General features: G+C 50.9%; 1 protein-coding gene and 1 long non-coding RNA gene across 10 annotated transcripts in view; one reads left to right on the top strand and one right to left on the bottom strand.

Annotated features, from left to right (window-relative positions):
* Window positions 1–1,296: 1,296 nt before the first annotated feature.
* CAPN3 (calpain 3) overlaps window positions 1,297–26,088 on the bottom strand; it is a 49,933-nt gene continuing 25,141 nt past the window's right edge. Inside the window, exons 2-24 of one of the 9 annotated variants that reach the window (XM_008702196.2) lie at window positions 25,456–25,525; window positions 23,568–23,686; window positions 21,683–21,816; window positions 20,770–20,938; window positions 19,769–19,912; window positions 17,800–17,883; window positions 16,847–16,932; window positions 14,631–14,708; window positions 13,693–13,853; window positions 12,460–12,629; window positions 12,114–12,125; window positions 11,211–11,419; window positions 10,396–10,432; window positions 8,325–8,342; window positions 5,257–5,370; window positions 4,220–4,297; window positions 3,792–3,849; window positions 3,632–3,696; window positions 3,102–3,170; window positions 2,934–3,012; window positions 2,637–2,753; window positions 2,322–2,380; window positions 1,297–1,935 (exon numbers count right to left, since the gene is read on the bottom strand). In XM_008702196.2, coding sequence (XP_008700418.1) covers window positions 1,909–1,935; window positions 2,322–2,380; window positions 2,637–2,753; window positions 2,934–3,012; window positions 3,102–3,170; window positions 3,632–3,696; window positions 3,792–3,849; window positions 4,220–4,297; window positions 5,257–5,370; window positions 8,325–8,342; window positions 10,396–10,432; window positions 11,211–11,419; window positions 12,114–12,125; window positions 12,460–12,629; window positions 13,693–13,853; window positions 14,631–14,708; window positions 16,847–16,932; window positions 17,800–17,883; window positions 19,769–19,912; window positions 20,770–20,938; window positions 21,683–21,816; window positions 23,568–23,686; window positions 25,456–25,525 — 2,157 coding nt within the window. In that variant the 3' untranslated portion in view covers window positions 1,297–1,908. Of the gene's footprint in view, window positions 1,936–2,321; window positions 2,381–2,636; window positions 2,754–2,933; window positions 3,013–3,101; window positions 3,171–3,631; window positions 3,697–3,791; window positions 3,850–4,219; window positions 4,298–5,256; window positions 5,371–8,324; window positions 8,343–10,395; window positions 10,433–11,210; window positions 11,420–12,113; window positions 12,126–12,459; window positions 12,630–13,692; window positions 13,854–14,630; window positions 14,709–16,846; window positions 16,933–17,799; window positions 17,884–19,768; window positions 19,913–20,769; window positions 20,939–21,682; window positions 21,817–23,567; window positions 23,687–23,862; window positions 23,888–25,455; window positions 25,526–26,088 lie in introns of those variants that run through there. The other 8 variants (XM_040620502.1, XM_008702197.2, XM_008702198.2 and 5 more) reach the window with 8 other exon arrangements.
* Window positions 23,863–26,088, top strand: part of LOC121100202 — a 35,160-nt gene continuing 32,934 nt past the window's right edge. Inside the window, exons 1-2 of the long non-coding RNA XR_005831934.1 lie at window positions 23,863–24,123; window positions 25,665–25,719. This is a non-coding gene — a long non-coding RNA (uncharacterized LOC121100202). The remainder of the gene's footprint in view (window positions 24,124–25,664; window positions 25,720–26,088) is intronic.

Genomic DNA, 26,088 nt, shown 5'->3' with positions numbered 1-26,088 from the left:
ACAAAAGCACAAATAAACAAGTGGGACTTGATAAGCTAAAAGGTTTCTGCACAACAAAGGAAACCATCATCAAAATGAAAAGGTAACCTACTAAATGTGAGAACACAATTGGAAATTACACATCTGATAACGGGTTCATATCTAAAATATATGAAAAACTCACACAACAACAACAACAAAAAACAAAAAATGGAGAGAAATATTTCTCCAAAGAAGACATTCAGATGGCCAATAGGCACATGAAAAGACATTCAACATCATTAATTATTAGGGAAATGTAAATGAAAACCACAATGAATTATCATTTCACATCTGTCAGAATGGCTATTATAAAAAAAAAATAAGTGTTGGTGAGGATGTAGAGGAAAGGGAACCCTCGGACACTTGGTGGGTTATAAGTTGGTGCAGCCACTATGGAGAACGGCATGGAGATTGCTCAAAAACTTAATAGACCATGTGATCCAGCTATTGAACTGCAGAGTATTTATTTGAAGAATACCAAAACACTAATTTGAAAAAATACATAGACCCCTACGTTCACTGCAGCATTATTTACAATAACCAAAATATGGAAACAACCCAAATGTCCCATCAGTGGATGCGTGAATAAAGAAGCTATGGTGTATATATATGGCATACTACTGAGCCATAAAAAAATAATGAAATCTTGCTATTAGGCAACCACATAGGTGGACCTTGAGGGTCTTAAGCAAAGTAAAGTAATTCAGAAGAAGAAAGACAAATACTGTGTGGTTTTGCTCATAAGTGGAATCTTAAAAAACTCAGATACAGGAAACATCACTGGTTACAAGAGGGGAAGGGGTTTGGGGGACAGGTGGGTGGTGATAGGCATGAAAGGGCATCGATGGTAGGGTGATGGATAGTAAGCAGACTTTTGGGTGATTACTTCATAGTGTATACAAGGTGTCGAATCACAGTGTTGTATACTGGACACTCAGCAAAACCAAAAACTACATCTGCATCTCTCTTCCATTACACTCAGGTAACTGGCCCCTCCAGTGACAGGGCAATAATTTATTCTTGATATTCTATACACCAACAGCTCTTCCCTTTCCTTTTCTCATTGATCTTGAAAAGTATCAGAGTGATTCCTATGTTCAAGAAATACCAATAGGCAAGATTACCATGGGGTCCAGGTTTTGTGTGTGAAGACGTGTTTTCCATTGTCTTCTGAAACTTGGGCTCTCTGCATGACAGTTAAGTGTAACATTGGAAGCTACTCAGCCCTGCTCTGGCTGATATTCTGAATGTGAGAAGACAAAACACAACTGAACCAGCCGTACACATGCCTTTATTTAGATCAACTCTTTTTCAGAATGCAGCCAAACTTATGAGTCAGACAGCCCAAAGTATCCAGCCCTCTTCCACTGAGCTAGTTTATCCCGGAGCAGGCCCATCCTGAAACAATGAGACAGAACCAAGTGCTAGTTTGGTTACTGTCCCATGGGTGGCAGAACACGAAGGCGATGGGGGACTCTAGCACGGGAAGTGCAGAGTGCCATTGGCAAATCTTCTGTGAGCAGCCTAGGGCAAGCTAAGGAGAGCATTTACTTCAGAGCCGAGGCCACTCAGATTCTGAGCAAACCTCTCAGCTGGGCTACAACTTGCTGAGGCAGACAGACACTTAGCTCCATGTGGCAAAGGGACAAAATTGTTCTTTTTCATTCCTTAACTGAAGGGTCAATGTGGGCGTGACAGATGGACAGATGCCCTGAGGCCGAGTGGGGAGTGAAGTAGAGGAGGAAGAAGACCACTGAGGCGCCTGGAGGTGTGCTGGGGGGCAGGGCAGCGCAGCTACTGTGTCCTTTGAGGTAAGTGGCTCTAGCTATATTGGATGAAATGGAAATCCTGAGTGATCTGTATGGCCTTGGATGAGGCCAGCTTGGTTCAGGCATACATGGTGAGCTGCAGCCACTGAAAGAGGAAGTCCCAAGATCAGAATGCAACCCAGCAAAGAGAGGCGAACCCTAAGGGTCTGATAGGGTAAGGGGAAAGGGACAGCCCCAGCATGCCAGACCCTGGGAAGATTTTCTAAGAAGCAGTGGTCTAGGGCCTGCTTCCCCGATCTCTACTAGAAAGATGTGTTTTCCAGCAGAAAAGCCTTTTTAGGATCTGAGTCCCCTTTGGAGCCTTCCCCCAGTACACATTCCCTATGAGCTTGCCTTTCTGTTCCTTTCCTAGCCCATCCCTCCTCCAGCATTTGGAAGTGAGAAGCACACAGTGCCTCGAGTCGGCCTCATTGACTCCTCCACCCGGAATTTTAAGGGACAGGGTGAAATAGTGCTTCTATTAGGCTTTACCTCTAGAACATTGAGTTTGATGATACCATCTCCATCCTTGTCAAATGCATTAAAAGCTCCTGTGGGGGAAGAACACACAGGCCAGAGGCCAGTTACAGGCTCGCCTCCTCTCCACTGTTGTAACTTTTCTTCAGAGGACCGTGGGCGAAGTGCTGTCCTTCAGCACAAAAATGTGCCAGGCAGAGTATCAACCATCACCCTTTCTTTACCAGCCCATTCTGAGCTTACAGCGGGCCTTTACCTTTGTTCAGCTTGGATAGAGTCAACGGGAACACGGTCAGGCCTCAGAGCGCGGAAGGGTGGCCCCCCACTTACTGAACATGCCCTCCAGCCTGACGAAGCAGCAGATGAAGCTGTCGAAGTCGATGTTCATGTGCTTGTCTGCATAGCGCATGGTAATGATGTCGTAGAGCTGGCTGTTGAGGTGGAATCCTGTGGAGGGCAGCATGGGGGAGCAGGAAGTAGTCTGAGTAGCCTGTATTGTGTTCTTTTCTCTGCCTCTCAGCCATCCTGTGTCACCCAGAAACACTCCTTCGTTTGCCCCCCACCCTCCGATCTCAGCCTCCACCAGCCCTCGTCCGGGTGCCCGCCACCCACTGTCTTCCCCAGCACCTGCGTCATTGACTGCATTTCGCATCTCGTAGCTGTTGATGGTACCAGATTGGTCTGTGTCATAGTGTTTGAAAATTCTCTGGCAATAGAAAATTTGCAGACAGGGGTCACACAGTAAACCCTTGAATTAGCCCCCTCCTTCACTCCCATGCTTCCTTCTCTTCTCACCTGCCAGGCTTTAATCTTCTTCCAGAGGTGATGGAACTCTTGCAAGTTCAGCCTCCCAGAGCCGTCTGTCTGGAGGAAGGAGGTCAGGGCTACAGGGCATGCATAGCGAGATCCCCCTGGACCGGGGGGGAGGGGGTTCTGGGCGACTACAAGGAAGGTCATCCCACAGGAAGGCTCTGCCCCAGGTAGCCTTCAACCGCCCTGTCCTGGTATTTAACCCTCCCTTCCATGCCTCTGCAATCTGAGTTCGTGTCTGCTCTAAAACCCAGGGAATGTCTCCTAAGGACCATTTTGGCTTGGGCCTGAGGTGAGGGCAGAGGTTAGGGGCTGGTTATAGCCCAATATCCTGCCCAACTGTGCCTCCTCCAACAGCCCCCTTCAGACCAGTAGCTGGGGACCTCAGGTCCTCCCTTAGGCACAGATTTGGGCCTCTCTTTCTGACTGGGCACCCCTTGTTGCCTTGGCCCCCGTGGGCTGCACAGGGGCTGATGAGAGAGAAGCGTGGTGGGCAAGGATGGCGGGAAGGATACATCCATGAGAGCAATCATGCTACGGCAGGACTCCAGCGTGAACCCTTGTGTCTTCAGGTCCTTATCTGGGAGGTAGGGAGAAGAGTGAGGAGCTTCTTTCAGATAACTGGACACCCACTCCTGCCTGCCCGTCCTCCACATACAGTTTGGGGCCACTCACGTTTGTTCACAACCGTGTTAAGGATATTCTTGAGCTCATCTGCACAGACCTCCATATCCTGAGGAGGAAGGGAGTAGAGAGTAACAGTTCTAGAGGTCAGCTCTGACGGAGCAGAGGGTTTGCAAAACAAGTCCCAGCTGTCCATGTTTGTAAGATCTGTCATTGCTCTGCTGTCATGGGAAGCCAGGGCTTTTCCACGGAAGACACGGCACCCTCCACGTCCAGACTGCAGTGGGCAGCTCAGGGCAAAAAGGCCTCTAAGCCACCCAAGTGGATGATGGTCTCGGACCTGACTGGTGGATTTCTGTGCTACACATACATAGCCCCTGCTTCTACCAAAAGCCGAATGACCACTACTAAACAATAATGAAGTAACCAGTCATTTGAGCAGTTAATCCAGGAGAGGAGTCAGGGTTGGCGGTACTCACATCGCCTGCTATCTGCCTAAAAATGTTCCGGAATTGCATCTGCTCCTCGCTCTCTTGGTCAGTGTTGCCAGGCAGCGGCTGTGGAAGCACGAAGGAAAACGGGTTCACAGTGATCAAGGAGATGGGCAGACCCATAGGAAAGTTCCTTCAGGGCCGAAGGAGCCCGAGTGCCTAAAAAGCCCTAGGCGGCAGCAGGAGCTGGGTACAGGACAAAGGCTTTTCTTTCTTAGTTGAGCCTAGTGAGCTGGAGTGAGACTCCTCTAGACCCCAGTGACCCTTCATTCCAGACATCTTAGCCAGAGGAGTTACATCAGCCATGCAGACATGTGGACAGCCCCCTTGGCCTTCTCTCCCCACCCCCACCAGCTAGAGCCTTCGCCACTGTTTTCAACTCGACCTTCTCAACCAGATGAGTCCCAGAAGGACAGAGGGGACCAGACCATTCTGATACCTCCAGCCACCTGTGTCATCAAGTAAAAGTCCTCAGAGGACCCCCACTCCGCTGCACGGACACTGCAGCATAGAGGAGGTGGCCCTGGCTTTGTCTGTGGGATTTGGTCCCTTAGCCTCACCTCCACTAAGTTTTATATGCCCTCCTCTCCCCACCGCAATAGAATACCCTTCCCTGGGCTCTGTGGGCCTCCATTTCTGATGCCATCCTCTTTTCTGCTACTATCCTCTATCCTCTCATTGTCAAGGGCTTGAGGATACCAGGAAACAGGAGCTGCTCTGTCTTGGGCTCTCTCAAGCTGGTTGCATCTCAGGCTTTGCCTCCCGTTTCCCTCACTGTCCAGGCTGGGGTCTCCAGCGGGCAGGCTCAGCCTGTCCTTCCCTGGCCCAGGACTGGCTTGGCGTGGCTGCCAACCCCCAAGACATTCACCGAAGCAGCACCCCAAATTTTAGAACTTGAGCGAAAAGATCAGTGGGATACATCCAAACCTCCAGATGTTACAGGGACACCCCACCCTACAGCCCCTCCAATCCAGAGGACCCCAGTTATGTGCTGGCCACCCCATTCATGCCACATGCTCAAAAACCTGTGGGGATTTCTCTTGCTTATCAGGGCTCGTTTTGTCTTTGCCCTCCTCTGATTCCTGGTCCACACCCAGTTCCTTGTTGCTGTTTGCTCTGTCCGAAACGAAGATGATGGGCTGGAGAGAAGAGGGACGTGGGGAAGGGGCAGGAAGAGAGCAGGGATTACAGGCTGAGCGGGCACATGGACGCAGCCTCCCTCCAGGAGCAGCTTTGTCCAGGGAAGAGGAGAAGAGCAGAGTTGGCAGCTCTTGAACCTCAGTCCACGCTCCATCCCTGCCACTAACAAGCTGTCTGTGACTTGGGGAGAGATGCCAAGTCTCTCCGGACCTCAGTTCCTTATCTCCTGATGGTGGGGCTCTGAGGGTTAAACAAGGTCATCAGTACACGTGGAAATGCTAAGAGTGTTACAAGCAGTGTGATCTAGTGCAATGATTTTCAAGTATTTTGTAGGCTTTTTTTTTCCAAATGGAAGCACCGCTCAAACTAAATTTCCCCAGAAGCCCATTGTATATGAAGTCATTAAAAACAGGCTTCTCTGCTCGATGAAGAGGGTAGAGCTTTTTTCCCCCCGCACACCTGTGCCACCCATGGCAGCTGGGGAGGCACCTGCAAGGAACCTCTAGGACACTGCCGAGGACCGATGGAAAAAAGGACTTGGATTAGTGGCATGGTCAGTGGGGGAGAGGTCAGAGCGCTGAGCTGCAAGTCCAGCCCTGCCCTCACATACAAGAAATACCGTCTGTGGCCTCAGGCTACTCATCCATTAATGTGGATGACAAAACCTGCTTGACCTTTCCCATGGGGCTCTTGGGTGGGGGGCATGAGATACTGAATATCAAATTGTACTGCAAAAACATCTAATATGCTACACAAATATAAGGCATATTTTCAAGGCATGCCGACGCAAGTGAAGAGGACACAGAAGGAGCGGAGAGCAGCTGCCGTGCTGCGCCGATCCTAGCTGGAGCCGTACACCCCACAGCGAGAGCCAGAAGAAGGCGAGGCCGTCAGGGCTTGCGGCTGCAGCGCAGAAAGCGATGGGGCAGTCAGAGTCCCTCAGCGCAGAAGAGCAACTTGGCTGGGTTCTGAATCCCTGTCTGCCTTTCCACGCTATCCATCTAGAACAGCACAAATGAGCAGACCTGTGGAAATAAGCTTCCCGAACTTTGGTTTCTAGCAGGCCCCAAAGGTCCTGGCTTGCCCTGCATTTCAAGCAAAGGGTCGTGCTCAAGCAACTGGTGCTTGTGGGGATCCTAGAGCAAGCGTGGGTCTCAGCTGGAGGGGGAATATGTGCCTACGGACATGGCGTGGCCAGGGGTCACCCCTGCCAAGATACACATCTCCGGGCCCAAGTGTGGGTCTGGATAACACAGGCTTTGGAGGGTAGGGGGCCTGAACCAGACTGATGAGGGCAAGAAACATGGGATTGGAGCAGATAGATATGGCTTCCAGTTTCCCCACTCATTAGTTGTATGTCCGTGGGCAAGTCTCTTCACTTCTCTGAATATCTGTAAAATATCTATAGAAGGGGAAGAATAATAGCACCTACCTTGTAGACAGTGTTGTAACTGAAAGCGATGTCTGTTTTACCCCTAGCACAGTGCCTAATATGTGGTAGATGCTTGCTCACCGTCAGCTCTGGTCTGCACAGCATCAGTACTCAGAGGACCTCTATCTTGGATCTTTCCAGGAACCACCATAAACACTAACACCAAACCTTGTCTGATAGCCTACGGCTACTACCCCATGGGCTTGAGGATGCCCAAAGGCAGTCATTTCTGGACGGCACTCTGAGTGCTCAACCCAAAATTCAGAAAGGGTTAGCCATCATGGTAGGCCCTGGAGACCATGGGAAGGTTGTGGGGTAAATGGAGCAAGGATGTAGGAGGGAGTTTGAATCGCTCAACAACTGTAATCTTGAATTCTAAAACCACACGAAGGGAACAGTGCCCCTGGTCCCCGATGAAAGCTTGGTTCTGAGGCCCCTGAGGTGCTCTAAGCACACACGGTCACCTTAGCTACGGTGTTCTTACAGCAGAGTGGTTATAACCAGGACACTTAGGAGGAGATCTTAGAGAGGCCCTGGTGAATCCGTAGGTCACCACAACCTCCCAAGATCCCAAGAGGGGAAGCTGTCCAGGTAGCTCTCATTCCCCGTTAAACCAGTCAAGTTGATGAGCTCCTCTGGGGCTATGAGGGTGAGGATCTCTTCCCTCTTCCCCACTGCTATCTGGACTCAGCATGCAGAGTCTGTTGGGTCCCATGGCTTAGAGGAGCCTGCGTTTGGAATGAGAGGTCACTTGTCTAGAAGGGGATTTGGAACAAGAGCCTCAGCAGAGACTCAGACTCTCTGAGCATCCTCTTCCAACCTAACCCCAGCAGGCTAAGAAAAAAGGAGGAGTGGGGAGCAGGCAGGGAAGAGAAAGGAGGGAGAAGGAGCAGTCCTGTCTACAGAACAGGTGGCTGGCATCTCAAGACCGTCTCGTCTCCATGGAAACCCTCACACGCGTATCTCACTGTACCCTGAGAAATAACCAGTTGCCATTCCCCCCAAGAATCAAGCCTTGCTTCGCAGAGCCAAACCCACTTCTGAGAAAGAAGGGGTGTTCTTTCTGGTTTTGTAAGAGGCCCATTTTCACTGGTTGGCCATCCTCTGCCTCCCTCATCGGAGAGGTGGGCATGGTGGTGCTGAGCAGACTCGGGGGCTAGACTGCCTGGCTCCCGGTGCCAGCTCTGCCATTTACTGGCTCTGAGGCCTTGGACAAGTCAGTTCATCTGTCTGTACCTGTTCTTCCTCTGAAAATGGGGATAATAACAGTACCAATCTCACAGGGCCCTTGTGAGGATTGAGTTTATCCATGCCAAGCACCTGGAAGAGTGCCTGGCATGTAGCCTTCCCTTGGCCGGTGTTAGCTCACATGGGTCCACACCCAGAGCTGCACTGGGGGCCCAGGAAGGCAGGGTGGCAGCGGGGGCAGCAAGGGAAGAGGCGAGTCGGGTACACATGCCATCACACACACACATGCACAAACACATTCTGCTGTCTACCCACTCACCCTGTTACACCCACCTTGGTTTTTTTCTTTTTCTGCATAAGGAAAGGAAACAATAAATGCAGAATAAGTGAAAGTCAAGTTTCCAGAAAACCCAGTGGCTTCTGGCTTCCCTGTGACTTGGTCCTCAGCTTGGGGTGAGTTTCTGGGGTTCAGGAATCTGGGCTACATAGAGCCAAAAGAGGCCTGGAGGGTGAAGGGAGGGGAAAATCCTCTGGGTCTAGAGACTGGCGGTTGCTCCCACGCTGCTCTGTTCTTACGGTCCACTCCCATCCTGGACACCGCCAAGGAAAGGGATCTTCTGGCTAATGTTTTGTATTTTTAATTGAAGTTAGTTACTAAAACACCGGAAGAAGTGGCTCACCCATACTGGCCTAAAAATGAATTTTGTTTGATTTACAGAGTTTGGGTTTTCTTTTCTTTTTTTTTTTCTGTTGTTGTTTTTGCAAATATTTAACATAGGGAGAGACTTAACATGGAAATCTAGGTTTTTGGGCTTTAAAAAAATAAATAAAACTAGAAGGCCTGGCAGGCTCCATGAGCCTGTGACCCGCTGTGGCAAAAATCTGGGGAGCTGAGAGCAGCTGCTGTCTATACCCTCCAGATGCCGCAGTCACCACCACTCCAGTTGTCCCTCCAACACTGAAGCTCAAGAGTCAGTGGAGAACTCCAGGCAAGTATGCATGTGTAGGGACACCCAAACCCCACAGCTGCCTGCCCTACTCAGGTGACACGCCAGTTCCGCTAGGCTCCTGAGTTTGAAATTCCTGATAAATACACTACTCTGATGGCTAATGTCTAAAAGATAAGTATAGGCATGCCTGGGTGGCTCAGTGGGTTAAGCATCTGACTTCGGTTCAGGTTGTGATCTTGGGGTCCTGGGGTCGAGCCCTGCATTGAGTCCCATACTCAGTGGGGAGTCTGCTTGTCCCTCTTCCTCTGCTCCACCCCTTGTGTGTGCTCTTTCTCAAATAAATAAAATCTTTGAAATACATAAAATAAAAAAGTATAGAACCAAATGCACCTAATACTAAAACCAGTGTCCTGTGATAATTCAGAAGGCACTTGGACAGGGTCAGGACTAGAACCATGCGTGTAACTACCCAAAAGACAATTTGGTGGGGCATTTGCTGTCTTCTCATTGGCCCAAGTCACACAGAGCACAAGCGACTAGTTTACAAACCAGGGCGCAAAGGCCCAAGGCAGGCACAAGACTCCTTAATACAAGGAGACACCACATAAGCCAACCCCATGCTTGTAACTCTGGGATTCACATCCCCGGAACAGGTCTCGGCATGGCGACCAGGGAAAGAGTGTGAGTCTGGACTCCGAGAATCTGGATGTCAGTTCCAGTCCTGCCACCTATGAGCTCTGGGAACTTGAGGGCGCCATTTAACCCCACAGAGCCTCTCCTTCCTTCCTTTAATGCCAGGGATAATAATAACCTTATTACATCTCAGAAACCTTGCAAGGATCAAGTGAGGTAATGCACAGGAGAAGTGTCACGTAAGAGATAAAGCGTGTGACTAATAACCACCGTGTGGGAGCCGGCGCTGTGCTAGACACTTCGAGTACATGACCTCACAGATTTCAACTTCACAAGAGCCTTGCAAGGCACTTATTATTATCCCTATTTTACAGAGTAGGAAAACTGAGGGGTTATGTAACTTGTCCAAATCACCCAGCTGGTAGGTGGAGGTCCCAGGGTTTGGCACTGACTCCAGAGCTGGTGTGTATTTTCTGTATCTGAGATTGGCCCTCATAATCCAAGCTTGCTGCTGCCCTTTCTGTCCCTGCCTATGGCCTTGACCCCTCCCTCTAGTGGTACAAACCGCTTCTTCCCTCGAGGACTCTCTTGTGTGCTTCCTAGCCCCCGGACTGACTACGTGGCCCTAGCACCATGAGGCCTGTTACTCCAGTCATGACAAACAGAAATTGCAGGAATGTGGAAGAATTGCTTTGAGTGTCCCAGGCTCCCATCTTCCTCTTCCAATACCCCCTCTCCCCTCCACCACGCTTCTGTCCCCTGCCTGGATCAGGGAAGGTGACCCTCTGGACCTTTTCACACATCAGAACCAGACCACTCACCACTGGCCGATCCACGGAGATTGTATTTTCAACTTCCCTGTGAGAAACACAAACGTGAGGGGTGGGGGTCTCAGTGTCACCAGGAGCAAGCAGGAAGCAGAGAGAGGATTTGCTCAGGTCATGCAGCTTCTCAGAGCCAAGTCGGGACTGACTTCAGAGGAACCCCAGGAACTAATATCTCCCACTACGGGAACCAGCCCCATGTCGGCACCATCCCCCGCAGCCATGGGTTCTTGTTGGCTTTGCCCAGAGCTCCCCAAAGTCAGGCTCAGCCACCTACCCACGGACCTTGTGTTTCTTTCAGGGGCAGAGTTCAGAGGAGTTGGGCTTATGAACTCATCTGCAGTGACCAAAAATGCAGGATAATGCCATGCTGGCTTCCCTGGCCACCTTACCTAAAAGTTCCATCACCCCCAATGCCTCCTGTCCCTGTTGCCTACTTTCTTTTCTTCTTCTTATCACTCGTCTCCCTCTAACATATATATGTGTGTGTTTTCCCCCATGCCATGTTGTCTCCTGCTAGAATGTTAAGCTCCATCAGAGCAGGGATTTCTTTGTTTAATTCACTGCCCTATCCTCAGTGCCTACAGGATGAGTGCCTGGAACATAGTAGGTGCTCAGTAAATATCTTGGGATGACAGACTGACTAAATGAATGCAGCTGTGGCCAGTGGGTCAGGAGCAGAGGAAGAAGGGCCGCCTGGTCCACATATCCCAGGACTGCTACAGGACTGGTCCAGCTACCTCATGCCTCCAGTCTCTGGAACGGGCTGCATGGGCTTTTGGGGACAGGTGGGGAAGGGGGGTCTGACTCACTCAGAGAGGTTCCTCTTTTCAGAGAAGACCCGGAGGATGAATTCTCCCTCCTGGTGGGGCTCATAGGTGGAAGGCACAATGACGTACTCGCTGGGAGGCAGGCGGAAGCGCTCGGACACCTCTCGCATGTTGATGTAGGTTTTGCTCCTGGCCTTGGAGGCATTGTACAGGAAGAAGTCCTTCTGCAGGTGCTGCTTGTTCCCATGCATCTGACAGAAGAGCCAAGGGGTGGAGCTCCTTGAGAAGGATGGCCTGTCCTGATCACATTCCCCCCTCCAGGGGTCTCTTCCCAACTCCCTGGTCACCCAGGTCACAGTCATGACCTACATACCTCCGACTCCCAAGGCCTCAAGTAGCTCAATATCCCTGGAGCTCCCTACCCCATTTCCTCCTCCTTTCCTGTTGTGATTCAGAAGTGAAGGTCAAGTCTATCATTCCCCCACTTACCGGAACTGCGGCTGGTCAGCTCCAAATCACCTCCAGGCTGGGGAAGGACCCCAAGGAGGCAGGAGGGGCCTTGGCTGGGGTCTGAAGGAGGTGATTCCTCCATCCCAAAGAAGGCAGTCACCCTCAGAATGTGTGTCTGAGTGTGTAATTATGAGTGCAAATGTGTATGACTATGAGCATGTGTGTGCGTGTGCGCGCGTGTGAGATGTGAATCTGAATGTGTGAGAGCAGGTGTGTAACCGTCTCTGGTGGGAAGGGAGAAAGGGCACATGGTGACGGTGACAGTCAGGAGGTCACCCTGAGGTACCCTCTCTGGAGTACATGACACAGGCAAGACCCTCCCCTATCATAGTCCTGCCCTCAAACCCCACCAGGAAGCTTCCCGACGTGCCACTGAGGGACACAGGACCCCCAGGCAATGCTGCACACAACTGCTGGCCACTGCCACTTCTATACCTCTTTGGGAACCTTGAGGAGAAACAGAAAAAGAAGATGCTCAGATTCTGTGGGTTTCACATCTGATCAGGGCTGACAAGTGCACAGGAAGGGAATACCAGCAACTGTGGAGTCAGTGCAGAAGCCTGATTGCCCACCTTCTACCTGGCCAGCCCTAGCCCCAGCCCCACTGCACCTCCCCCACCCTGGGTTTTTTCCCCTTGTGACAAATATCTAAGAGCTTCTGACACAAGTGGGCCTGATACCAGCAGTTCTGGGGGGCACGGAGTACTGGGGAAGCCCCCAAACCCTCCCCTCTGAGGAACGTATGTGTTTCTGGAGCCGAAGCTGGTCAGGAGCTGCACACCTCGTAGATGGCAAAGCCAATGGTGAAGAGGTTGGCCCCCAGCTTCCGGTCCTTCCGCCGGTTCTTCTGCATCAGGGCCACCAGGAAGCTGCAGATCACCTCCGAGTCGTCAGGGTCATCGTCCTCCTCCAGGAGCTTCAGACGGTACTGCGGGTTGGTCCAGAAAGTGTCTGTGCCCCCCAGGAAGGAAATGTACATTCGCAGCTGCCTCTCAGAGAAAGGGCAGGAAGAGGACTAAGAGAGAACCTATTTCTCTCCTGCCTCTAGGTGTTCAATAAATACAGAAGGAGTGATTCAGGCATTTGTCCAAGGATGTGGGGAGAGCAGTGGGTAGCCTACACCTTCATACAGCTGGAGCCCACTGCGTGGCTGTGTGGCTCCCTCTCCCTCTCTGAACTGTGATGCTCGTTCTCTGCTGATGGCTTCCCTTTCCTCACCTGCCCTTGAAATGTGGTTGGTCCCTGGGACGTGGTCTTGGGCCTCTCTCCCACCCCACTGTTCTGCCCCCCTAGGCTGTCTGATCCACTTTTTAACTGTCCCTGCATAACGGTGATGTAGATCCCAGCCACCATCTCCATTTGACTCCCTCCCTCCTTCCCTTCCTCTCTCTCCCTTCTGTCTTCTTCCTTCTCTTCTTTCCATCTTCTCTTCCACAAATACATGTTGAGTTCTAATCCTATAATCAAGGACCATCCTATTCTGTGCATCCAGTTCTCTATGACACATCTTCCCCTGGATACTCTACGGATGCCTCAAACTTCCCACGTCCCCAGCTAAACTGCCCTCCCTACAAGCCCACAACCAACTCCACCAAAAAACCAACAACACGCTGAGTTTTGTCTCCTGTGTGTCTTATGTTGCTACATTGACACCATCCCCTCAAGGCCCCCAAACTGGGAAATTTGAAGTCACTCTTCAGGGACTTCACTCAATTTTCGGCCCCGAGCCTGCCCCCTTCCCTCCATCTCCGCTGCCCGGGACTTGCTCCGGCTTTCATCATCTCTGGCTTGCACCCCTGCAGTCGCTGCTAACTCTGTGTTCAGTCCCATCCTCAGCGTTATGAGTGCAGTATCGGTCCGACACGGTGTCCTGCTTAGAAGTTGTTACCAGCTCCCTACAGCACACTCCTCAGCATGGCCCTTTCCTTCTCATGAAGCGGGGAGGGTTTCGTAAGATAAGATACACCTGGAACTTGTTCCGCTCGGACCCTCCCCCACCCCGAGCGTCTCCCACCTGGGAAGTTGCGGCAGCCTCCGGCAGAGCAGCCTCTCACCCAGCGGCCCTCATTCACAGACACCGTCCAGGTCTGCAGTTTGTCGGACTCCAGGGCATCAGCCGTGAGGTTGCAGATCTCCAGCTTTGTGAAATGGTAGATGAAATCGTCATAGGACATCCTGAGAGGTTGGAAGAGAGTCATATGGGAGATTGGGAGGTAAGACTCCGGGACGAGCGCAGCGCGATCAGACAGTTCAGACGAACTTGGGCACAGCCCCAGAGAGGACCCCGTCTCTCTCTTTAGGGTAAACACTGTCTGTTCTCATGTTTCCATCCCAAACTACCATCTCTTCCGGGAATGACTCAAACTTCTGTGTCCTTGATGGGAGAACTTGGCTGCATTTCAGTTCTCCAATGGAACCATGTCCCTCTGCCCTGGACCCAGGCACTGTGCTGGGCTCAGCAGAAAGAGAGTTTAGGAGAGGACAGACAACTAAGCAAGCAATTTCGAGGATGATGAGTCTCACTAATTAATCCCAGTCCTGGGCAAAACAGGGGGATCCTGAAGAAAGTTCCCTTTAAGCTGAGACTCGAGGGCCGAGTAGAAATGATCTGAGTGTGAGTCTGGCACTTGGGTGAGCAAAGTAGAGTTGCCTTGGCTCAGAAGACAGCTCTGCAAGGACCAGGGATCAAGTGGCTGGAGCCGCGTGCACCACAGAGGGGCACAGGTAAGGTAGGAGCCACATCATTTTGGCCTGGTCACAGGCTCAGTCATCACTGTGACCTGGCTCCTCTCAGAACCCCATCCTTGCTGGGCCTTGGACTGAAGGAGGAGAACAAGGCCCAGATCTCCTGAGGGCTGGGGTCTTTGACTTCTTTCCGGGGACTGAGGTTTGAGATTTTAGCTCCCCACCTCATCCTTCACGCTTTGGGGTCCTCCTGAGTCCTGGACTCACCAGAACTCTCCATCCTCAGTGACCTGGTGCTGCAGACGGGCCTTCTCGGCTTTGTCCACAAAGCTCCAGTCCTTCCAACTGGAGGGAAAATACAGAAATTATGAAAGGAAGAAGAAGGGGAGGCCTGATGTAGGCTGGGGCAGGAGGTATCAAGAGAAATATGAAAAAGTTGAAAGAATGGCCCACCTCCAAATTGCAGCAAGCGTGATGCGTCAAAATGGAAATCTGATCCCCTCAGTGTAAAACCCAATAGTGGCTTCCCACCATCCGCAGGAGTAAGACCTTATATGGGTTTGTAAACGCTTGATTCTTCTCTGGCTGAGGTTTTTTTTTTTGGTTTTGTTTTTTTTTTAATCCCTCCTCACAGTTTAAAGGTTAAGAATTGAGCTCTGGAAATAGATTAACTGGATTCCATTTAGTTTTAGATTTTTTTTTTTAAGTAGGCTTCATGTCCAGCAGGGAGCCCAACATGGGGCTTAAACTCACAACTCTGAGATTAAGACTTTAGCTGAGATCAAGAGTCTGATGCTTAACCGACTGAGCCACCCAGGCACCCCCCAGGATTCCATTTAATAATACCAGTACTAGCCATGTAACCTTGGGCATGTCACTTAACCTCTCAGCGTGTTTTCCCAACTGCAACAGGGGAATGAGTATTATTGCCTACTCAGAGGGCTGCGATGAGCAATGAGTGAAATAATGCATGCAAAACTTTTAGACTAGTGCCTGCCCTCTAATAACTAACTGTCTGAGTTCTAAGAAAAAGACCAAGCATGCAAACATTTCCTTTCTCCTGCCACCCCAGGAAATAGCCTGGCTGCGTGTTTCTAAAGGCTGGCTGGTTTTCCACACTCTCCTCAGGAGGGAGGAAATGAAGCACATTTGTGTTTCAGGCAGGCTGAGGAGAATAAAGCGAAACTGGGTTGTCCTTAGCAAGGTAAGGGATTGAGGAAGGGCTTGGGGTCAGGGAATGCTCCAGGGGAAATGGAGGTTCCGGAGAACAGAAGGAGGACCCGGAGCAGGGAGGGTGGTCTCCTTGAGTGACCCAGAGATGGGCCCCACTTGTTAGCAGTCCCTGTGATGGAGGCATTGGCAGGATGTGGGTTAAGGCTGGACACCAAACTATGGGGCTGGAGAACACAGCGAGGGTCCCTGTGGGTGACCTGGACCAGCGGAGAGCCCAGGTGCCATGCTGCTCTCTTGGGCACCCTCTTTCCACTCTTCCTATCCCACCCGAACTAAGTGAGGGGCTCCCTCTTTGGGACCTTTATCTTATTAGTGGTTGTTCTGTCCTTCCCACTGGAACGTGACGTCTACAGGGGCAGGACCTGTGTCTCCCTGTTCATTTCTAAGTCCCCAGGAGTTGTGTGGGACCTGCCACCTAGCCCCCCCGCCCCCCCACTGCTGAGGGAAGGAAGGCGGTGAATGTCTGCAGGAGGCAGTGAGAAGACGAGAGTCCGCAGAATACCCCAGTCTCTCCGGGGAGGCTGCCTGTTCAGGGACTGTCCTCAGTGCCCAGCCCTGTGCCCGCTGCCCGGCAGGTGCTCAGTGACACTAAGTGAAGGTAGAGCTGAATGAACCAGCAGTGATGGTGCCCTGGGTGGAGGGAGCACAGGGGCTGAGGAGCGCACGCAGCTACCGAGTCCTGCTGTATCCTCCCGGGAATGAAAGAGCTCAACGGGCTGTCCTCCCCTCAGGGAGGCAGCTGGAAACCAGTGATTGGGGGCACTCTAAAAGCTTTGTAAATGTTTACGAGCCATCATGTAACTTCCCCATGTTTGTTGTTTTCGCTGCACCCAGTTCATCCCTCTCAGTGATAAGCGGCAAGCTTTTTCAGGGGGACCTCTTTATGGGGACAGCAAGGGAGAGGAAATCTTAGCCCTGGCTAGGCCCTCTCTAGCCCACCACAGAAGTGGTAACATTGTTCCCATTTTACAGATAAGGAAACAGGGAAGGGAAATCAGAGCCCTGCATTCACACTTCACTTCTATCTGGACCTAGAGCCCATGCTTTCTAGAATCTTCCCTTTCCAGCCAATGGCCATCAGTGAGGTCTTTGGATCCCTAGCTCCCTGGCTTCTCTGTGGGCCCACATCCTCTCTTCCCCTCTGCGGATCATGGGTCTTGAGGGTAATTTTAGACGAAGCATTTGTAGTACTCTTGTGGTGTGGTATCCAACACAGCCTGGCCCCGGGCTCTGCGGGCCGCCTCACCTACCCATCACTCCAGGAGCCGTTCCACTCCACCTGGCCCCAGGGGTTCCGCAGCCGCACCAGCTTCACTTTCTCACCCTTGAACAGAGCCTTGGACAAAGAGAAAAAGCTCTCTTGCTCTGGGCCTTTCTGGAAAGGGGGTTTTCTGTCTTGCCCTGAGGGCTAGGATGGGGACAGGGAGAGAATCCTGTGCAGGGGCTGTCCTGCCTGGTCCTGGTCGAGGAGACTAATCAGAGGCTCTCTGTGAAATGGCAGAGGGAATGTCTGAACCATAGGCCTGAGTCTGCAGAGGTCAGGGGTTCACTGTCTATTAGAAAGTGATTTTCCCGGCCATTATGAGCTTTGGGACAAGGGGTAGGGTGTACACTGTAGGGCTGCTCAAGTACACGAGGTGTCTCTGTTTGAATTAGAAAAAAAAACCACCCCTGCTGGCTGAGGAACTACAGACAAATGACCCCCATAGGTGGACCAATTAGAAAAATGTGGCCCTTCCTCCAGTCTCTGCCCATCCCTGTGGATGGGGCACCGACTGCCCAACTGTGCACAGTGGTCCTGACAAGTTTCCTGTCTCCAGCCAAATGTGCCAGGAGGAGAAAAGTAGTGTAACCGTTCAACTCCCAGAGAGCAGGAAACACGAGAGCCCATGAAAGAAATTTCATAAAACCAAAAAGCGATTTCTATTTGTTCCCTGGAAACAGGAAACTAAGTCCCAAATAGTTGGGGAAACTGCCATCTTTAGCACTAAAAGCAAAGATGATCTGAGCACCACCTTGTGGCAAGATCCGTCTCTCCCTGTCCCAGGGGCCCCCTCCAGCCACAGGCTCTGGACCCAGACCTTGAGCAGAGCCCCCGAGAGGAGGCCAGGTCTGCAGAGGTGAAAGGGGCCCAGGAAGCTAAGTCCTGACTTCAGGAGGCGACCCAAGTGGCTCCCACGCCTGCCCGTCCCACCAGCCTCACCTCCTCCAGCCCAGTGACTGAGTAGGCATGGCCCTTGACTAGCCCGCAAGCCATTCTGGTTTCATACTGAACCGGAACAATGGTCTGTGGAGCAAAAACCAGACAGCCTGTCAGGGGTCAGATGGCGGAGGTTCTGCTGCCTCAGAGACGAAGTGCACATGAGATAGCCTTCCCGGTTCTGCGAGGACAAGGACGAGTCCACGCTCTGAAAGGGGGCCTCCCGGCCATGCGAGCACCACTGCTGGCCCTTTTGGAGAGGCAAGGAGACACAGCCCAGACGACTGGTTTCCCTCAAGCTGGTTGCCCCGAAAAGGTCTGTTCTGACCATCGGAGATCCACGTGAGGCCGGGACAATACTGAGGTAGGTGAGAGGACGCCTGCCCCTCCTTTCTGGATCTCTTGGGGTCTTCAAAGGAGGAGCAGGGACCAAGGGAGGCTGCCTGGGACCCAGGCTCCCCCTTCCCCTGAGCCCACCCAGAGGTGATTCTTCCCGGAAGAGAAAGGAAGTGAGAAAAGAGATTAGACGAAACATATAGGCCTAACCTCCTTTCTGTATATCCCCTCACCTCCTCCAGACCCACGGAGAACATGATACTCAAGAAATCAAGAGTCACAGAGCCCAGGGAGGGAATTTGGAGGAGGCCAGAGGCGAGTCCTGCTCAGACATGACTCAGCCTATGGGGGCAGGGGAAGCTCTTCCATTTGCAGAAACCCCCAAGTGGCCGCCCCAGGAGATGCTCGGCAGAGGGGTAGGCTCTCTAACGCCCAGTGAACCCTAGGCCGTATCTCTGTGACTTCATGTTGCCTGTTAATGTGACCGCTTTAAGAAGAGCTTCAGAGGACATGCTGGGCTGTACAACTCGTGAGCCTTTTCAAGCTCCGGGATGAGCCAGGGTTTTTTGGCATCATAGCCTCTTTCACATCTCAGTCCTTATGGAACCCAGACCATGCTGAATAGAAAGGGATGGGGCAGGAGATCCACACATCCCTCAAGTCTGGACCTGGGAAACCACTTGGAACGACTCCTTTGGCATTACCTATGCACACCTAGCAATTCCTCCACTGGCCAGTCTGTCCCAAAGGGTCATCACAATGCACACAAGGACATATCTCTTACGATATTCATGATGGCATTTAAAAATAATAGCCAACACAAGACATAGAAAACAGTCCAGTTTTCCAATAATAGGGTATTGGGTTAATAAATGATAACTTATCTGAATGTCGGCATACTGTGCAGCCACTAAAAAATGTTTTAGGAGGCACATTAACAATATAATTCATATTGGTACATTAAGAACATAAAGCTAACTGAAAAAAGCATAACTGCAAAGAGGTACATAGAATATAAGATTTTTAAAATAAACATTTAGATGAGCTATATGCAAAGAAAAATCCTAGATGGACGTATACTAAATACTTAGAGTTACTACCTTTAGGTGTTAGAGAATGTAGGTTAATTTTCTGTATGGCTCTGTCAGTATTCCTCAGTGAATGTGCATTACTTCTGAAAGTACTAGAATATAAGCTCCGTGAGGGAAGAGACTATTCTAGTGAACAAAAACTATTTTGTTTGTTTACTAGGAGAGTGTCTGGCACTTAGTAGGAGCTCAATAAATATATGTTGAATGAACAAGTGAATGAATTAGAAGAGGAGATGTATTTTTAAAAATAAGTGAAGTCTCTCTTGTATTTCTCCTTGTTAATTTGTTAGCAGAGAAACTGCCAGGAGCACAGGGTATGAAGGAACTCCAACTCCAAATCCAAAACAGAGATTCCCTCCAAATCCCGTCTCTCCCACCTTCTTCAGGAGCCTTGGATCGGGCAAGTTATTCCCACCCACACCCTCGGAAGGCCCATGCAGAGGTCAGTGTATAAGGCCCCGGCTGTTGAGGGGAGTCTAACAGCAGTAGGCCGGGTCATGCAGGTCGGAGGGGTGGGCAGTCCTGACAATTGGAGCTGTACACACCCGGGTCGGTCTGTCCTCTGAGCCTCTGGGGACGAGGTCTGAGTCCCTGAATTGCGAGTTATCCATATTCCTCACCATCCGTGCAATCAACTCCCCCATTTTCAGTCCAGAAGGAGAGGTTCCATAGGTCATGTTTGTGCCATCCTGAGGCCCGATGGGTGAGGGCCAGGGACAGTCCAGGAGAAGGAGCCAGAGCAAACAAGGGAGGGTGATAGAAAGGGAAGGAGACAGAAAGAAGGGAGGGGACAGACAAGGAAAAGAGGAGAGAGAAACAGCGTGAATGGAGACAAGATGGAGAAAAGTGATACAGAAAGAAAATGTTCATCTATGGTTGTTTAATGCTAGCTGATCTTCCCATGCTTTTGGACCCATTTGGAGTATGGGGAAAGGAAGGAAATTCAGGAATTTAAATTGGGCCCTTTCCTCAGCGATGGAAAGAGCCAAGACTATTACACACTAAGCCGCCTCCAGGGAAGGCGTGTCTCCTAAAACTTAGGAGGCCTGGCCATTCTACCATCTCCTTCCCTTGGCCCCAGTCTCTGTTCACACCACTCTGTGGCACTGAGACCGTGCCTGCAGGCCAAGCTTCTCCCAGATTACAACGCAAAGCCCACATCCTAGGAGAGACAAGAGCAAAGCTCAGTGACTGGGAGGCTGTCTTGGGGAATGGCAGGTTCTGGTCCAGAACCAGGTATGTGGCCAGCTTAACTGGGCCATGCTGGGGCTGAGCAGTACTGACCACAGGAGGCCGGTGCTGATGCAGGCCTCTGGACCTATTTCTACCTGAAGTCTGGGGTTTGGAATATCTTTGCCCTATTTCTTTGGCGAAAATCCCCAGGAACCCTTCTTCCTGGAGAAATTTTCAAAGTTGAGAGCCAGTTCCTGCTTCCTAAAACAAAATATCCACCCAAAATATCCCCGAGGAAAGCCCTACACTGCTCTTCATCATGTGACCCGATAGCCGGCTGCTCCCTGCCCTGCACCCCACACCCCAGACTTACGTCAATGGAGCAGCCCATGAGGGAGCCTCTCTCGATGGCTTTCTTCATGATCTTGTACATGTCTCTGGGAGCATCCTTGATCTCAAAAAACTCTGTCACCCCTCCTGTGAAGTCCTCCATGGCCTCTGTAGTGTTCCCACCTTTCAGAGCCTCATAGGAACCATGGAGCCTTGGAGAGAGAACGAAGACCAATCCGAGGTCACAGGGTTCCAAGTGCCATGTCACCAGAACTTTACTCTCGGGTCCTGTAATGTTTTCTTATCTAATTCCCCAACAACCCTATAAGCTAATGGGATAGATGCTATGATTTCCTTTCTTCACATCGGAGAAACTGAGCTCCAGAGGCAAAGTGGCTTACCCAAGGCCCCAGGGACCCAGAAGCACCAGGACTGGAACCCAACTATTCCCACTTCCTGATAGTTCTCTTTCCACCATACCCTAAACCCTAAGGATGGGTTCCATTAGAGCCATTAGTAGTAGGTGGGGTGGAGCTTCCAAGTTGAGAGACAATGAGACTTTATTAATATACTGTAAGATCATGAAGTTGAGCCAAGCAAGGCCCTGGGATGTGAGCTTCAGAGATGTAATGCTCAGGTCCAAGACTTGCAACACCAACCTTTGATTCTGAAGGCAGAATGAAACTGCTCGCTATGGGAAGTTAAATCTAGAGATTCTCTACACGTTTTCATTCTGCCCTTAAATATAGTGTTTTTAGTTAGAGTCATTGCTGCCTGGACCTGATCGTCTCTGACTTTGGGTCACAGTCGAACACACACACACACACACACACACACACACACACACACTCACATATACGTGCACGCACAAATGCCTCCTCTTGTGACAAGACTTCAGCTGGATTTTGCAGCCCCCCACCTGTAGCCCTGCCTCCCACCCTCAAGTGTTGCCTTACTTTGCATATGCCTTCTCCAGCAGAGCACTCCAGAATTCGTTGCGGTGGTTGGATTTAGTGAAAACCAGCTGATCGTTGTAAGTCGGCAGGCAGTCATCAATAACCACGTCCACCCAGTCTCCATAGCGCCAGAACTGCACAGAAGCATCAAGGACACACTCACGTCGTCAGATCACCTTTGGGAAACGTATCTCTACTCCACATTCCTTAGAGTCTCTTTGACCCCAAAGCAGTCCCATTTCCTCCGCTCGGCCCCTTGATGCTCGTTCATGCTCTTTTGGGTTTGGGGTGTGTGTATCTTTCTCTAACTAGACTGTGAGTTCCTTGGGGGCAGAAAGTGAGGTACCTACCACGTGACCTCTTCCTCACAGTCCAGCCCAGTCCCGGGGATGGCAGGGGCTCCGTGCATATCTGAGGACTTGAGAGGTTCATTCTCCTGCCCGTAGGTCTGGAGTGGGCTCTGCGTATTCTATGTGAGGTATTTTAGCTGATCCTAATGTGCAGCCAGGCTTGAGAACTCCTGGCCTGGTGGGTGACATATTGATTTATAGATTTCTTGCTGACAAACAAGGTAGAAATTGCTGCTGAAGAAGAAAGGTGGACAGGGAAGAGGGAAGTGTCCCAGAATATACTCTGGCCGTAACAGGAATGTTGTCTAATAATTTCAGTTCTGCATGTTGTTCTTTTTTTTTTTTAAGGTTTTATTTATTTATCTGAGATAGAGCACAAGCTGGAGGGAGAGGGAGAGAATCTCAAGCAGACTCCACGCTGAGCACAGAGCCTGATGCGGGGCTCCATCTCACACCCTGAGATCACGACCTGAGCCGAAACCGAGTCGGAGGCTTAACTGACTGAACCACCCGGGCACCCCTGGATGTTGTTCTTTCTTGAACAAATCAGTTTTAACTGAAGAGGGCCAATTTCCTTCTAATGACATTTTCTCCCTTATTGAAAAGAGGGCAAAAAATCTATCTGGTCTTCATACATATGGCCCTTGGAGCACAAGACCCTTTAAATGTCAGAGGGAAGCTAGCAGCTTGATGGCCTGGGAAAGAAACAAAAATGAGGGTCTGGCTGCCTTACCCACACTCAGGGGGCAGCAGGACCGTGAACCTGAACCTGATCAGAGACCTTTCCTGAGGCCTTCAGAGCCGAGGTGCAAGGTCAGCAGGTATATCAGCTGATGATTCAGGTCAGTGCCAGCACATTAGGAGCTTCCGGGGCTGGGAACAGAGTGATAGAACCCCAGCCTCTGCTGGATCCCCACGTGTGGAACTCACTTCGCTTCTGGGCCAGCACCAGGATTTGGCTCTCTGACAGGACAATTTGGACCTAGAAAATTTCCATTGGTTTAATTGAGTCTGCAAACAAAAGACTATTGAGGGGAAAAACCAGAAGCCTGGTCCCCAGATTGACCAGACTGTCCTTCCAGGGCCTAGAAAAGGTGAGTGCAAGACTCCATATAGACCCACCTTAAAGGGCAACAAGAAAAGGAGCCATAGTCACGCAGTGTGTTTCCTGTGTGAACTAAAGGGCCCTACGAATTCCCAGCGCTAACATCTTAGGGACCTACTTGAGAAGGGCCACGGGTAATAACACAGCAGCCAGCCAGCTGGAGAGGCAAAAATAGATCCACAGGCCAGCAAACAGGATGTCTTCCTGCCTTTCTGGGGCATAGCGGAAGGTGGGGGGTAGGGGACGGGCTTAGGGGGCAGAGATAAACAACTGCTTCCTCACAGACCTGAGGCCTTAAGGGGGTCACTGCCCACAGCCAAGGCTGGGAGGGTGGGTGGAATCTTCCTGAAGCTGCTGGGAAGTGAAGGTCAGGAGACCGGGGGTGGGTGGACAGCAGCTGGCCCTCTTAACTACACTCCAGTTACCTCACCTGGAAGTGGAAGATCCCCGCATAGTTTTCGGTGAAACTCTGATCGTGGGGTATGACTCGGAAAAGCAGGCGCTCATTCAGGGTCAGGCAAGCAATGGCTGCGAGAAACCAGCAGTCCCCTGCAAGCAAGTACAGGGCACAGGTTACTTCCAGGGAAGAAAAAGACCCGATCCCAGCTGACGCTTCTATGTCTCTGCCGAACGAGTTTACTTAGTGTTCACTGTCCTACTTCCAGAGGTATCGACCCAGAACAGTTGGCTAGCGGTCCCTTGACAATTCGGTCAGGGTAACTTACTCCCTTCTGACTGGTTTTCCTGAAGGCTGGAGGCAATTTCTCCATCTGTAATATAAGCTCACTTCCTTTTTGGACCTCAGGGAAGACAGAGCAGTAGGTCAACACTGGGTCATTCTTCCTAACACCCGTATGAAATCTGCACTGCCCGTATCTTTGCAACGTGAGTGCATTTCCCGCCTCGGGGCAGGCTGAGCGTCTGAGAGCCATCGGCCAAGCCCATTGGTACTGGAAGGAAAGCCAGGCATCTGACGATGGAATGAGGTGGGGATATTTTCTTATTCCTGAACTTCCGGCAGAGTATGTGTGTAGTCATTTTGCTGTGTGTGTGTGTGTGTGTGTGTGTGTGTGTGTGTGAGAGAGAGAGAGAGAGAGAGAATGCCCAAGGTGCATGCCTGCTACACTGACAGTCACAGGGCTGCCCTCTAAGGATGGGTTAAGTTCTGCGAGGCCTTTGTTGTTTTTTATTTTTTTTTAAAGATTTTATTTATTTATTTCTTTGACAGAGAGACAGCCAGTGAGAGAGGGAACACAAGCAGGGGGGAGTGGGAGAGGAAGAAGCAGGCTCCTAGCGGAGCAGGGAGCCCAATGTGGGGCTCGATCCCAGGACCCTGGGATCACGCCCTGAGCCGAAGGCCGACACTTAAGACTGAGCCACCTAGGCGCCCCAGGCCTTTGTTTTTTGTTTTGCTGTGTGGCTGTGATGGCATCCTTGAGGCTGCAGAGGGGAGACTCAGAGCTGCCAGCAGCCCTCCTCCCCACCCTGTCCCCCCCAGAAGAAGCAAGCCTCTCCTTTGAAACAGTTTCTGTTAGAAGGTCCAGACGATGAGCTTGCCCAGGGCTCCGCAGGCAGCCCGCCCCTGGGTGCAGGAACCCAGATATTGGAAACCTCCTTGGCCTCTCTTTCTGGGGCCAAATAAGCCAAATTCGTTTCATTTGGTCTTGGGTGCTCTTTCCCCTCAAGTTTTAAACTATGTCTATTGGTGTTCTCTCCAACTTTGCCTCACAGAGCTTTCCCGAGGTCCACACCAAAGAGAACACTTCCTGAGAGGAAGGTCTGCTGGAAGAGCCAGCTAACCTCCCAGACAGAGCACGGGACCGCATCCCCGTGGCAGCTGTTATCTTTGGGGAAAGGCTGCTTTCCTATGGAGCGATGCTGGGGCAATTTAAACAAGAGATTGAGTGACAAGTGCACTTTCTGCGTGCCTAGGGATTCCATGCAGATTCAGGGGACGTGCTTGGTGCGCAGTTCCAGAGCTCTCTTTTAAGGGGGTGGGTACCGTTAAAGCAGGGCTTCTATCTTGCGGGGTGGGGTGTGCAAGTGTCCTTGAGACTCTAGGGAGGATGCTGTGGAACGAGGCATAGCTCCCGTGACCTGAGGCAAAGAACTGATGAGAGATGTGGGGGGAACGGAAAGTAGATGAAGATATCACCAGCACATAGATACAAGTACGGAAGTAGTATTATAAAAACCTCCTCCCAAAAATGCATTCAGAGCAAAAACAGATTATTGTCCTTTTACTTCCTGTAAAGGAACCACACTTTTAATCAGCCCTTGATTGTTTGGCTGGATAGGACCCCAGGGGACTTGCCTACCTAGATCTCCTTGACAGATGTCAGTTCTGTTGGCTCCACCAATGATAAATCGGGGATTCTCACAAATTTCCTGTGAAACAGAAAGGAAATAACGACAGTAGTAGGAGCTATTGTTTATTGAGGCCCATTAGGTAATGTCGCACTGACATCCCACAGTTAAGCCCCCAGAAACAGCCTGTGAATTGGATACTATCATTCTTATTTTTCAGATAAGGAAACCAGGGCTCAGAGAGGTTAAGGAACTTGCCCAAGGACACACAGCTGGTAAGTGGTGGAAGCCAGAAACATGCCTCCTTTTCCCATTGTTCTACATTGTTCCCATACACTGACATACTCTCTGCGTAAGAATGTACCTTGAGTTAGGGCAGTGTCGTTACTGTAACATCTTTGGCAAGGGACAGCAGAAAGCATGGCTGTTTCCTTTTTCTATGCCAGGAAAATAAGTGCAGGAAGGAAAATAAAGATCTTTCTTGCCAAGATGTGGTAACATAGATATTTAGAGTCAGCATATACCCCAGGGTCTGTAGGACTTGAGAACTGGGGAGAGCAGAGTAAATTTGCTGTGGGCCTTGCAGGCCCCCTGGTCAGTTGAGGGCATATATATATATATATATATATATATATATATTTGCC

This window comes from Ursus maritimus, unplaced genomic scaffold, assembly GCF_017311325.1.
Source record: "Ursus maritimus isolate PB19 unplaced genomic scaffold, ASM1731132v1 scaffold_35, whole genome shotgun sequence".
In the NCBI taxonomy this organism is placed as follows: Eukaryota; Metazoa; Chordata; class Mammalia; order Carnivora; family Ursidae; genus Ursus; species Ursus maritimus.
The sequence above is the reverse complement of the archived record's forward strand: the minus strand, read 5'-3'. Positions and strand labels throughout refer to the sequence as shown.